A 12,638-nucleotide genomic window follows, 5' to 3' on the forward strand; every position below is an offset into this window, starting at 1 on the left:
ACAGCGCTTTTAAAACTGTAAGGCATATGACCCTTTGATTGGCATTAACATCAGCCGTTAGCTCTTGCTTTAATTAAATAATGTTTTATTAATGATATCAATAAATTTTGCCTCTTTTTTTTTGCTGTTGTTGTCTTTTGTGACCATCGATGAGATTTGCTTTTCAGCCGCTGCTTTCTGCATAAAAAGCTGGTTTTTTTCATTTGGCCTTTGGCATAAGCCAACGCAAAGGCAAAGCCAGACCCAAAGCCAAAGCCGGCCCAGAAAACAGCAAAGCAGCAAACGCAGCCCGGCAAAACCGCACAAAAGTCGCTCTGACGGTCGCAGAGCAACAACAAAAATAAAAACGAGCTAAAGGAATGCAGCAGGCAAAGTCGACTAACGAATGCTCTATATGAATTTTAACCTATGTGAAGTGAATTTTATATACATTTATTATAGCTAAAATATACAAACGTTAACCGGCTTTAGATACAATGCCGTTCAGTTAAATAGGTTCAATTTAGCAAATAGCAATTTGGTTCAATAGCAAAAATTTGAATACTTGGAATTCTTGAAATAAGTTTTGTTATATAAAACAATCAGTTTTGATATTGTAAATATAAATAGAAAATTTCTATAAATTGCAATTTATTCTAAACCTTTCTTCTAAGATATTTCCAAAATTTGTTGTCTTCTACAAAGTAAAGTAAAAAATCTAAATATATAACCAAAATAAATTTACAACTCTTACAATTTCACTGCCCCTGTATAGCTTTGCCGTGCATACCCCACATGTTTGACTGTTTGCAGCGTTCCAATGCAAACAAGCGCACTATATAAACACATTTATATATATATATACATAGGTATATATATGCATTTATATTTATATATCTCAAATATGTAGGTTTCCGTTTCTTTTGTTTTGTTTATGTTCGATTTTTTTCTGCTGCGTGTAAAATCAATAATTGCGAGCGGGTTCAGAGGTGACGACAACTTCGAAATGCTTTTGACCTTCATCACAAAAGCCTTTTGAACGCGTTTGGCGACCTTCCACGCTGCGCTCCTCAACCCGTTCCCTTTTGGCCAATTAAGTTTATGTCTGTGCGTATTTTCTTAACTTATTTTGCACGCAAAAATACTTAAATGTTGCTCTTTGTTGTTGTTGTTGCTGGTGTTGCTCTTGCCGGTTTCTGATTTGTGCGAATTCAACCTTTTTTTCTCTCTATTATTCGTTTATTGTGTTGCTGCTTCCCGGCCGGCTGGCTGTTAGCTTGATTCTCGATCATTAGTGCTGTTAGCCCATTTGTTGCTTCTTTCGCGAATTTCTATTTTGTTAGCTAATGCCATGTTGCGATGTTGTTCGGCTTAATTAATCAACATTTTACGGCCAACAGCCGAAAACTTGAGGCTAATTCAATTTCACACGCGTCTCACGATAAGTTACGTCAGTCAGAAGTTAAATCTATTTCCAAATAATTGATATTGCATAATAAAAACGAAGCCCAAATACGATTTCTAATAATTAATAATGAGTCAGTGGCAGAGAGAGATGTAATAAAAGTTTTCTGAATTTACGTATTGTTTTCTCTACCTCTCCCTGTGTCTCGTACTTTTTACTATTTATCTCTCTATATATTCTGAGCTCTGCTAATATTTTCTATCATGATCTTCCCACTTTTCCTCCATCTTATTGATCAATGTTTCTTCTTTTCTTCAACCCTTTCTCTCTATCCCACTATCTTTGTGCCACTCTTCTCTGTCAACGTCTCGTTTTATCATTGATTCTATCTCAAAAACATTTTCTCTCTATCTCTCTCAATAGTTGTTTCTATCTATCTCTCTCAATAGCTCTCTCTCTCTCCGTTTCCCTTTAGCTACTTCACTATTTTCATTTGTTGCCTCTCTTCGTTTCTTTCTTTTATTATCTTGCTCATTCCCTGCCCCCCTCTCTCTCTCTCTCTCTCTCTCTCTCACACATTTCGATTCGTTCTCAATCTTTCCCAAGATTCACACCTTCGCTCGCCTTCTTCCGCCTACTAACACACACTTTAAATTCATGAAAATCGCATAGAAGAGCACATATACCCCAGCGAAATCTATATACAAATTCCCAAGTCCACTCGACACAGTTTTGCAGTCACTGGCTAGCTAACACACAAAACTGTGCCGCACTCGCCTTGAACTTTAAGGCGAAGTCAAACCGAGCGAATTGCGAAATTTCGCTTGCAGTTTTTGCCATTTAGTGGGTCAACAATATAATAACGGTATATAAGTAAATTTTAAATGTTTTTCTGTTTTGGTTTGGTTTTTTTTCGCTAACTTACCATCTTTAGCATTTGTTGTTGTTGTTGTTGTGGCCATTGTTGGTGTTGTGCTGGCAGAGGAGGCCGATGCGGACGCCGACGCAGCAGTCGCTGCGCTGAAGAATGTCGTTGTGTCCGCGGCAGCTGAGAGGCTACGCGAGCAGTGCATTAGTCACGTTTCTTATTGTCGCTGTTGTTGTAATTGTTGTTATTGTTGCTGCGGCTGCTGCTGCTGTTGTTATTGTTGTTGGTGTCGCAGACAGCGACGAACTTGAACTCGCAGCCGTTGCCGTTGCGCCGCGCTGATAAGAACTTGTGGCGAAAAACGCTCGACAATAACCGTTAGCAACGCACACACACATGCATAAATCAACAATAAGAGACGCGCGCGCGAGTGTACTGTGTGTGTGAGCTCGAGAGCGAGAGCAGGAAGCAGCACAATGCACGGGACTAAAAAAGCAAACAAAGACAAATACAACAACAACACGCAAGCAGATAATAATTTCTTTTACGACTTTTTTCTTGTATTTTTTTTGTATTTTACTTTAATGGTTTATTTGAGGCAGCAGAAAGAAGCGAAACGAAAAGCACAAGAAACGCCAATTGGGGCAACAGCAAATGCACTTTAATTGATTATTTGTATTTCATTTATTTTCATTTTCTTTATCAGATTTATTTAACATATACGAAATTTAACAGCGCTAGCGACGTCGACCGCGACCGCGACGTCAAGTGCTGGCGATCCCGTTGATTGCAAGCCCAATGCTTTTGTTGTTGCTGCTGTCACACGCACGCACACACAAACACAAGCGCACACTCACACACACAAACACACGCGCGTTTACAAGCAGTGAGCACATGAACAACTGTTGTTCTTCTTCTTGTTGTTGTTGGTGCGGTTATTGTTAATTTGGTTGATTTTTTGAAGCCGCATTGAGTTTTTTAATTTTTAACTTATTTCGTCTTTTACAAGCGCTTAATTAATTATTGTTATTATTGGCACTTTTGTTGTTTGCTGCGCTTGCTTAATTGGTTCTTCTTGTTGTTGTTATTGCTGCTGCTGCTACTTCTTTTGTTGGTGTGGGCGCAAGCAGCACTGCGGTTTCTGTTGTTGCCGCTCCTGCTGTTGTCTGCGCGCACTTCACTGTCGTGTTGCGTTGTAACACACGCGGCTTACGCAAACATTTTTTTACACATTCCACATGATTTATACAATTTATTTATTTATTTAACAATTATACTGAGGCGAACGCGCGGCGTTGATACCTATCGATAGTTTTGCAGCCTCTAACTAGAGAAGGGGACGGTAGCAAACTGGCTGTTGTTTGCTCAACGTGACTGTGATGCCAATGTAAATATGCGGTGCTATGTTAAGTTATGAATGCTGTTAACTATCGATAGATGGCACTGTTAAGGCGGCGATATTTTTGGGGTGACCAATAATTTTCATTCGTTTTCAAATATGCGTATTGCCTTAGGGTTATTAAGATTTTGTTTTGATTAGTTTTAAGGAGAAATAATAAAAATAATTTTTTAAATTGTTTTCAATAAAAAAGTAAACTATTATTTGTAAAAATTACAAGTAATGTTAAGCTTAAGCTGCCAAATATGCACTTTTCTTTTCACTTAACATTACCATTTTGAGCTTAACATAGGCGGCCAATCATAAACAACTTTCAAATAGTTTTTGTAGCAATCGAATAAACGTATAGCATTCGACGTATGCCCATAATTTTTATATATTATTTCATTTTGTAAAACTGCATAATTTATACATTTTCTAAGTTTGTAAACTTGAGACAGCGCGAATACTTTAAAAATTGAAGTTGACTACGCAAATCATGCTGATTAGCTCTTGTCAGCTAGCTCTTGATGGCACCGATAAGCTGGTTGCTAAGGCGAATATATTGCCCACTGCTGTTGTCCGTTAAATTTGAATTTTATGGTTTTTATCTGCTATTTTAAGTCAAGTTTCCGCAATAAATTAACACTTTTTGTGAATATTTTTAGCTACTGCCATGTCAACAGTCAATTAAGCATTACATTGTGCCAGTGCCATGACCAATTTGTATATTCCCTAAATCTTAACTAAAATCTCTTTGTCCAACCACAATTTGTGCTCAATTTTTTTGGCACAACTTTTATTTATTAGCCACACACATGTTTTTTTTTCGCTTACTGACCTTGACAAATGAAGTATAAACAAAAATATGGCACAAATATTGCGACAAAAAAAAACAAAAGTTGAAAATTCCAAGCCAAAATTTGCGTTTGGTGTTGTTGCTGCTGCTGCTGCTGTTGTTGTTGTTGTTGTTGTTGAAGAGATCTGTTGACGCCTTCCCATTTACGTTATTTGCATGTGCTTTCATTGTTGTTGTTGTTGTTGCTGTTGTTGATATTGTTTATAATTCGTTTACCGCACGATTGTCAAGTGAAAGTTGCCACCGTTTGCTCGCAGGGCCACGCCCCATAAAAAACCGCCCACAAGCTGATGCGTGTTTGGGCGTCAAGTGAAATATGTGAGCGAGGTGTTAATTTCATTTAACAATTATTTTAGCTGCTTTTTTTTCACCTTCGTCAATTGTATTATTGCATAATGTTTGAACGACATTTGTGGCACAGTGTGTGTGTGTGTGTGTGTGTAGATATACATAAAGTTTCTTTAAGCCAAGCTAAGAGCGCACATTAAATTCAAGTTAATGGCAAATACAAATAAACTCGAACTTGTTCTGCTTGTTGCGGAAATCAATTAAGAGACGCACAAAACGAGCCACCAGCACCACCGGCACCACCGGCAGCACCACCAACAACATGTCTATAAAAAATCAAAGCTAATGTCAATGTCCTTTTGCCTGGCTCGCTTTGCTTTTAAAGGGCCACAGCAAAAACGAGTTCCTCGACGGCTGTCCAATTGGATTTCTTTTTCGTCTGATTGGATTGCCAATTGGACTTGCAATTTGGTCAAGTTCAGCTAACAACAGTTTTGCTGCTTAGTTTCGGCCACTAACTGAAAGTGGCTCAGCTCAAATTGTTCAATTTCTTTGCCTGCCACGCCCCTTGCGCCGCCCATTGACCCATTTAACTAGTTTTTCGTTGGGTCCAAAATGCATTTGATTTGCATAATTTTTTCTTACTAATAAATTACTAATGGCATTTTGTTGTTCGAGCTGAGGGAAATTGGAAACGCATCCAATTCCCAAATTGATTCAGATTCGAAAACCCTTCTACAGTCGCTGCAGCTAAAAGCTAATTGGATCTAAAAATAGCCAGCACTTCGAGCTGGTTTTCTTCGTTTGGCCAACAAAACTCGTTTCAAAGAACCAACGAAGACCCAAAAGCCAAAGACTTTCTTGCAAGCAGCAGCAGCAGCAGCAGCTCCATCTGCATCTGGATCTGCTGCTGCTGCTGCTGCTGCATCGAGAGTGAAAAACTGGCGTGAGCAGCTGCGGGCGGAGGTGGGTGGCTGTGTGGAAAATATGCTGAGATCTCTTGTCCGATCGATAAAAGGCATTAAAACCAGTTGCATAGTGGGACAAAATGCGTGTTGAACGAGCCACTAACAAAGAGCGCACAATGTTGAATCTGCTGTAAAATTAATCGACGATCGTTAAAGCCAAGAACAAGATGGCTCAGCCATGGCCTAACCATGTCGACTGACAAATACCCTGACTGAAGGTGGGACTGAAAAGGTATTTCGATTGCATTACATCATTATCATTAACATTATCATTATCATTATCATTATCATTATCATTATCATTATCATTATCATTATCATTATCATTATCATTATCATTATCATTATCATTATCATTATCATTATCATTATCATTATCATTATCATTATCATTATCATTATCATTATCATTATCATTATCATTATCATTATCATTATCATTATCATTATCATTATCATTATCATTATCATTATCATTATCATTATCATTATCATTAGCATTATCATTATCATTATCATTATCATTATCATTATCATTATCATTATCATTATCATTATCATTATCATTATCATTATCATTATCATTATCATTATCATTATCATTATCATTATCATTATCATTATCATTAGCATTAGCATTATCATTATCATTATCATTATCATTATCATTATCATTATCATCATCATTTGAAGCATTAGCATTAGCATTAGTATTAGCATTAGTATTAGCATTGCTATTAGCATTATCATTAGTATTTTAATTTTTACCTTATCCTCTTACCTTACCCTCTTATAGCCAACTCTAATGCACGTCCAAGAACGCACTCCCTCAATACCCTACTCAAAATCGACTGCCTGAAATAGAATTTTGCTCCTACTGCTTATCGAATTAATGATCTCTAATTTTAGCCACATGCCCAGGCCCTCGACTCAGGTCGTAAAAGACAAGCAAACCCACTCAAAGTCCAATCGTTCTATTAATTAACTACAAAGCTTCACTCTCGAACAACAGCAAACTAAGTAGAAGTGTAACCTTGATCGGTACGATTTCTAGAAGCTGCCGCACCCGCCCCGCCCAACAAGTACAGCTCCTTAGAATTGGCCAATTATCGTGGTTGCCGTGCAAAGGGCCAACTGCAATGCAGTCTTCACCTTCGCCTGCAGCAGTTCAATGACATTTAGCACAAAGAATTGGCCAAGACGACGACGGCGTCGTCTTCACTTGATCGCGACTGTCTTTGGGCCGCAGCCGTCGCTGTCGTCGCTGCCAGCAGCGGCGTCAGAGCCAGCATCGGCGCCGGCGTCGGCGTCGGCGGCGACATCGACGCGTGTATAAATGCGTCGAGGCTGAAGAAATTTCAAACAGTCGTAGCCGTGAGGCGTTTGCGTACATCAAGCTCAGCAGTTGGACAGAGCTAAAGTAAAAGGAAAAGAGAAAGAGAAAATGAAGCCAATTGCTTTGGTGCTACTCTGCCTGGTGCTGGGCAGCCAGGGACGCGTGCTGCAGCCTGCAGCCAAGGAGGCGCTCGATATACCCGTGGCCATAATCAAAGATGAGCCGCAGCCGCTGATCAAGGAGGAGCAGGCGAAGGAGCCGAAGCTGGAACTGGAGCAGGAGAAACAAGCGGAACAGGTGGAGCAGCTTGAGCAGCTGGAGCAGGAGGCGAAAACGCAGCTGCCCTTGGCTGAGCCAGAGCTCAAAACTGAACTACCCAAAATTGAGGAGCCGCAGCCAGAGGAACAGGCACAGCCTGAAGCCGAGGCACAGCCCATTCTCAAAGCCCAGCCCGTCGAAGCCGCCGAAGAGCCAGCCGAATCTGTGCCCGCCGAGCCGCTGGTGGAGCAACCACAACAAGTCGACGATGCCGTGCAGCCACACATACGCCAAGCCACACAGGCCACGCCCACACAGCAGAGCAGCACGCAGCAGAACTTTGTGCAGCAACTGATACAAAACTCGCCCATCGGACAGTTTCTGAATCAGTTCAACGGACAGCAGCAGCCACAGCAGCAGCAGCAGACAGTTCAGGCCGATCAGACGGCAACGCCCGCGCCCACAGTGCCTGGCTTTCTGAATCCAAGTGCTGCCATCACCTCGGCACAGAATGCGGTGCAGAATGCAGCGCAGAGTGTGGTCAACACCACCACGCAGGCCTTCCAGGGCATTCAGCAGTTCGCCACGAATCTGGGCACACAGTTTCAGAACACGCTGTCGGGTCTGACGGGCCAGCAGCAGCAGAGCGCACAGCCGACCACAGCGCGTCCGCCGGGACCCATTCAGACCTTTGTGAACAATGTCTTCGGCGGTGGCAACAACGCAACGGCTGCAGCTGCACCACAGCCACAGCAAGTTGGCCCGCTGCAGGGCATCATCAACTTCCTGGGCGGCAATCGGCCACAGAATGCACCACCCGCGGTCGCCACTGTCACCGAGGCACCTGCCAAGCCTGCTGTGGACGACAAGCTGGAGCAGACCGACGAGGTGGCCGAGCAGCCCGCTGAGTCAGAGAACGAGGTGAGGAGCAGCGCCGAAGCCACCGATGATTCCTTCGAGGAGGCTGTGCCCGTCAATGAGGTCATCGTGGTCAACGACGATGCCTCCGCTCAAGATCCCGCAGCCGAGCGCGTGCCCAGCAACTCAGTCGAGCCAGAGATTGAGCCGGAAGTCGCTGCAGCTGCTACCGAGGACGGCGCCGTTGCTCTCTGAGCCCAGCTGCCTCAATGCAACTCCAATTTCTGCAGCTCGCCGCGTAGCATTGACTGAAGCCATTTTCATCGCCATTTTTCAATCAAGAAAAAGAGAAAAGAAAGAGAGAGAAAAGCAAGCGAAAAAACTTTCCATAGTTGTTTAAGTGCATGCAAACAAATTATTTATTTCATTTTCGCAGGAATTTATTTTTAAATAAAAAAAAATATAAAAATAAAAAATATTTTAAATATATGGTTTTTCTTTTTGAAATGTTTTTTATTAAAAAAAAAAACATAAAATAATATACATTTTTTTTTATTTATTTAATTTTTTACTATCTAAAAAGACCATAAAATATAAAAAACTTTTTTAATATTTAAAACACAACATAAAATAAAATAAACAAATGTTTTTTTTTGTTTTTACTTTCTTTTTATCATAAAAAAAAATTTTGAAAAAAAAAATTTTTCTCCTTTTTTTTTATATTGAAGAAATTAAACAAAACTGTTTTTGTTTAATGTTTTAATATTTAAAAAAATGTATAAAAAATATAAAAAAAAAAGTTTTTATTTTATTAATTTTTTTATTATTAATATATATATATATATTATCTAATTGTTATATATTTTATATAAACATAAAAAGGCTAAAAACCTAAGTTAAAATCATAAACTTGTCAAACTACCCTCGTCATCCTATTGACCCAAACATAAAACAGATGTTTTTTGGTAATAATACGTAAATGAGTTCGGGGAAGTTCGTTTCCTAAAGTCTCACAATGCGAAGTACCTGTTGAGAGCGTAGGTAAATGGCCTTGTTATACTCATAAAATATCCTATTAAAGTAATCCTAAATAAAATATAAAATACATATATGAGCAAAATATTTTTTTAATTATAATGTCATAGTATTTAGTAGCTAATAAAATTCATCTTCTTGATATTAAAAATAACATTTTACGTTTTATTATGACTTAAGCTTGTTTAACTCGAAAATAAGCACCCGATTTATATAACAAATTTCCTCTTATGAAAGATCAATATAATATGTTATATATTTTGTTATAAGCCCAAACTCTTTTTCAGATCAAAAAACTTGCTCATTTTTTTTTCAAAAATTATTTCGTATTTATTTAATTTGTTTCGGTTTTTGTTTAGTTGTTACACATTAAGGTGGTTCGATAGCTCAAAAATTGTTTATATCAAACTAGGCGCAAAATATTGTACATTCTATATATATATGTATATATATATTTATATATATATATATATATATATATTTATATATATATATATGTATATTATATAAGGCTAAGTTAGAATTGGAGCTTACAAAATAAATACTCAGCAAAAAACCACTTAGAACTAAGCTGGGAGGGAGCAGGGGGAGAGAGGAACAACTTATGCCCAAATATTTGCGCTAAAATTATTTTTATATTATTTTAAATGTTTTTCTTTTTCTTAATTCTTGAAATTCCATTTCAATTTATATATATATAAAGTATATATATATAGTTTTTGCTAATAATCGTAGGCTGCCTTTTTATAAAGTTCTTTGAGCTCGAAAATTTGTTGGAAATAATTCTACTTAAATTTAAATGCATAGCTTAATGAGGGAGGGAGAGGGGGAGTAGGAAAAGTAGGGGGCGTGTACTATGGCTATAATAAAGTGAAAGGGAAATTTGTCTTCTTCTTCATCGTCTTTGAGCAGCGAGTTGAATGAGTTTTAGCAAAAGAACTTCTTTGCTTAGTTTTCCAAAAGTATCTTATGCACAGATTTGGGTTCTGAATATGTTAGTTTTGATTGTGTTTGGATTCATATATATCTTAACGTGTCTTTCGAAGAACATTTTCAAGTCTTTGTGTTTGGTTTTCTTTTTGATTGAACAAACTTAGCTGAAATGATTCGAATTAAGTTAGGAATCTGTAACAAATCGTTCAGATAGTCGAAACTTTAGATAAGTTCAAGCTGTTTATTAAGTAGATAATAGTATTACTTTCTGTTTTTTTTTTTTATATATCTGAGAATTTGATCTAATTAAACGTTTAGAATTAGGCCAAACATAACAGTATTAAAGCATTTCATCATATTGCATTTCGCTCAGTGTATAAGTCATATATATATATATATATATATATATATATATATGTATATATGTATATATGTATGTATGTATATGTGGAGTTATATGTATGTATTGCATGTTATGTAAATATAGACGAGTAAATAGGCATTTTCGAAATTTTGCTTTTAATATGGGATGGATTATAAGATAATTGTTTTGAAGCCTTTGAAAGTATGTGGGTCGGGTATACGTGGATATATATGTATATATATATGAATATGGTTGCGGTATATATATATATATATGTGTGTGTGTGTAAATATATGTATGTGTGTGGGTGTGTGTGTTCAGATACGTATGCAAATGCTAGTTGACTGAAGAGCTACATCGTTTCTCTCTCTCTATATATATAAGGATCGAGCGTATATATGCTGTGTGTGTGTGTGTGTGTTATGAAGGTCATCTAATGGGCAGGAATGAGTACAGTTGCTGCAAATTTTTACTAAGAAGGTACAGTACACTTGTATATAGGTTAGTTATAGAGCGGCTGCTATATCGTAGAAGCTAACATTAGGCAGGTTCTTGGCGGCTTTTAGTTTTTGTTTCTTTTTTTCGAAAATATTTCAACTTAAATATATTTAGAAATTTCGAATAGGTTGTTCTTGCCTCGGTTTTTCAGTTTTTTTTTTTGGTCGCATTTTATAAAAATAAAAATTTCTTTTTCTTTTTTCTCATAATTTTTTGGTTTTTTTCTTGGTTTTTCGCTAATAACAAATATTGCACAATTGGAATCTAGAAAATATAATGCGCTTATCAAATTACATATCGATCATATATATATATATATATCTATATATATGCTTGTATATTAAATGGATTGATTAACATGCAGACACCAAAAGGTAATGCGAAAATTTGAATATCATATGGAATAATCATATGCATTTTATCATATATATATAGGCTTTGGACTAGCTGGATCAACGTGGCGCTGGGCAGTGGGCTAAGTGAAGAAAAAGTGGCAAAGGGAAGACTTACAAGTGGGTTCGCGTGTGTGTGTGTGTGTGAGTGGCAAAGTTGATAAATGCGAAAAGCTTGCTCTATAGTTAAGTTTGTACAGTTTATACAGCGGAAGGAAGACTTGAGAAGAATGTGTGTGTTACACTCAGAGAAAAAGTCGTTGCAGAAATATAATCGATAACTAAATGCGCTTAGAGTAAGCAGATATGTTAAGCAATATATTGTGAAGAGTAGGGTAGATCGTGGAGTTTGGACAAGATATTGAGGAACTCAGAAAAACTTTTAACTTTGTGATATATATTAACTATATAGTACAGATCTAGTCATAAACTGTTGTATGTGTAGCTAGCAAAGTTAATTTAATAAATTTCAATTTTGGTTTGGCATTCATTGAAATATAAGAAAATTTATCATACTAAAACCAGGCTCAGACCGTTCACTGGCATATGATATAGTGATCGAATGTTGCTAAGCCTTGCCTGGTGAACAAAGAGCATTGTAATACTTGCAAATAGAAAAGTTTTTCATTTAAGAAACTATTGTTCCTATAGCAGCTATTTCATATAGCAGTTGTATTTTAATTAAATTTATGTTTGACTATAAGAAACATAGTGGAAGTTGTTGAAGATATCTTGAGAGAAGGAACAGATAGCAACACCAAGACTTAAATTCTGAATGATAGTTTCTGTGATATTTATATGATATAGGAGTTTGATATAAAGAATATTTTGTTTTTGTATAAAATACTGACTTAGGCTGTTAAGTATTAAGTTCGATCTTCATGAAGTAAGGAAGTTTTTTGTGAAGTGCATTTTTTTTATGTAAGGAAATTTAAAACTAGAGAAATCATTACTTTCACAGTTATAGATCAACCTACTCTGTTCGATTGTGTTGAAAAGTTGCTTGGAAAAGCTGCCTAAGCAGCTTTTTGGCAATATGTAAACATAAAGTCTTGAAAATCAAGTGAGATATCTGAGATCGCTACAAAATGTCTTGATATATAATGCTCTACCAGAATATGCTTTGATTAGGTACAGGCTTAAGGTCAGGCCAAAGACTTTCACAGCGCTTCTGTGCTACTCTCAAAATAAGAATTAGAAAAGAAAGTATTCGACTTTT

At 37.3% G+C, this 12,638-nt stretch overlaps 2 protein-coding genes across 3 annotated transcripts in view; one reads left to right on the top strand and one right to left on the bottom strand.

Moving 5' to 3' along the window:
* LOC111601607 (cyclin-dependent kinase 14) overlaps nucleotides 1-3,241 on the bottom strand; it is a 125,007-nt gene extending 121,766 nt beyond the window's left edge. For both annotated transcript variants that reach the window (XM_023318273.2, XM_023318272.2), the window contains exon 1: nucleotides 2,310-3,241. In XM_023318273.2, coding sequence (XP_023174041.2) covers nucleotides 2,310-2,457 — 148 coding nt within the window. In that variant the 5' untranslated portion in view covers nucleotides 2,458-3,241. The remainder of the gene's footprint in view (nucleotides 1-2,309) is intronic.
* A 3,948-nt stretch (nucleotides 3,242-7,189) lies between these two features.
* LOC111601587 (20-hydroxyecdysone protein) lies at nucleotides 7,190-8,452 on the top strand. The gene has a single exon (XM_023318242.2). The coding sequence runs from the start codon at nucleotides 7,190-7,192 to the stop codon at nucleotides 8,450-8,452; it is 1,263 nt and encodes a 420-aa protein (XP_023174010.2).
* The last annotated feature ends 4,186 nt before the right edge of the window (nucleotides 8,453-12,638 follow it).

The sequence above is a fragment of the Drosophila hydei genome, unplaced genomic scaffold, assembly GCF_003285905.1.
Source record: "Drosophila hydei strain 15085-1641.00,03,60 unplaced genomic scaffold, DhydRS2 tig00008128-arrow-arrow-pilon, whole genome shotgun sequence".
NCBI classification, from domain to species: domain Eukaryota; kingdom Metazoa; phylum Arthropoda; class Insecta; order Diptera; family Drosophilidae; genus Drosophila; species Drosophila hydei.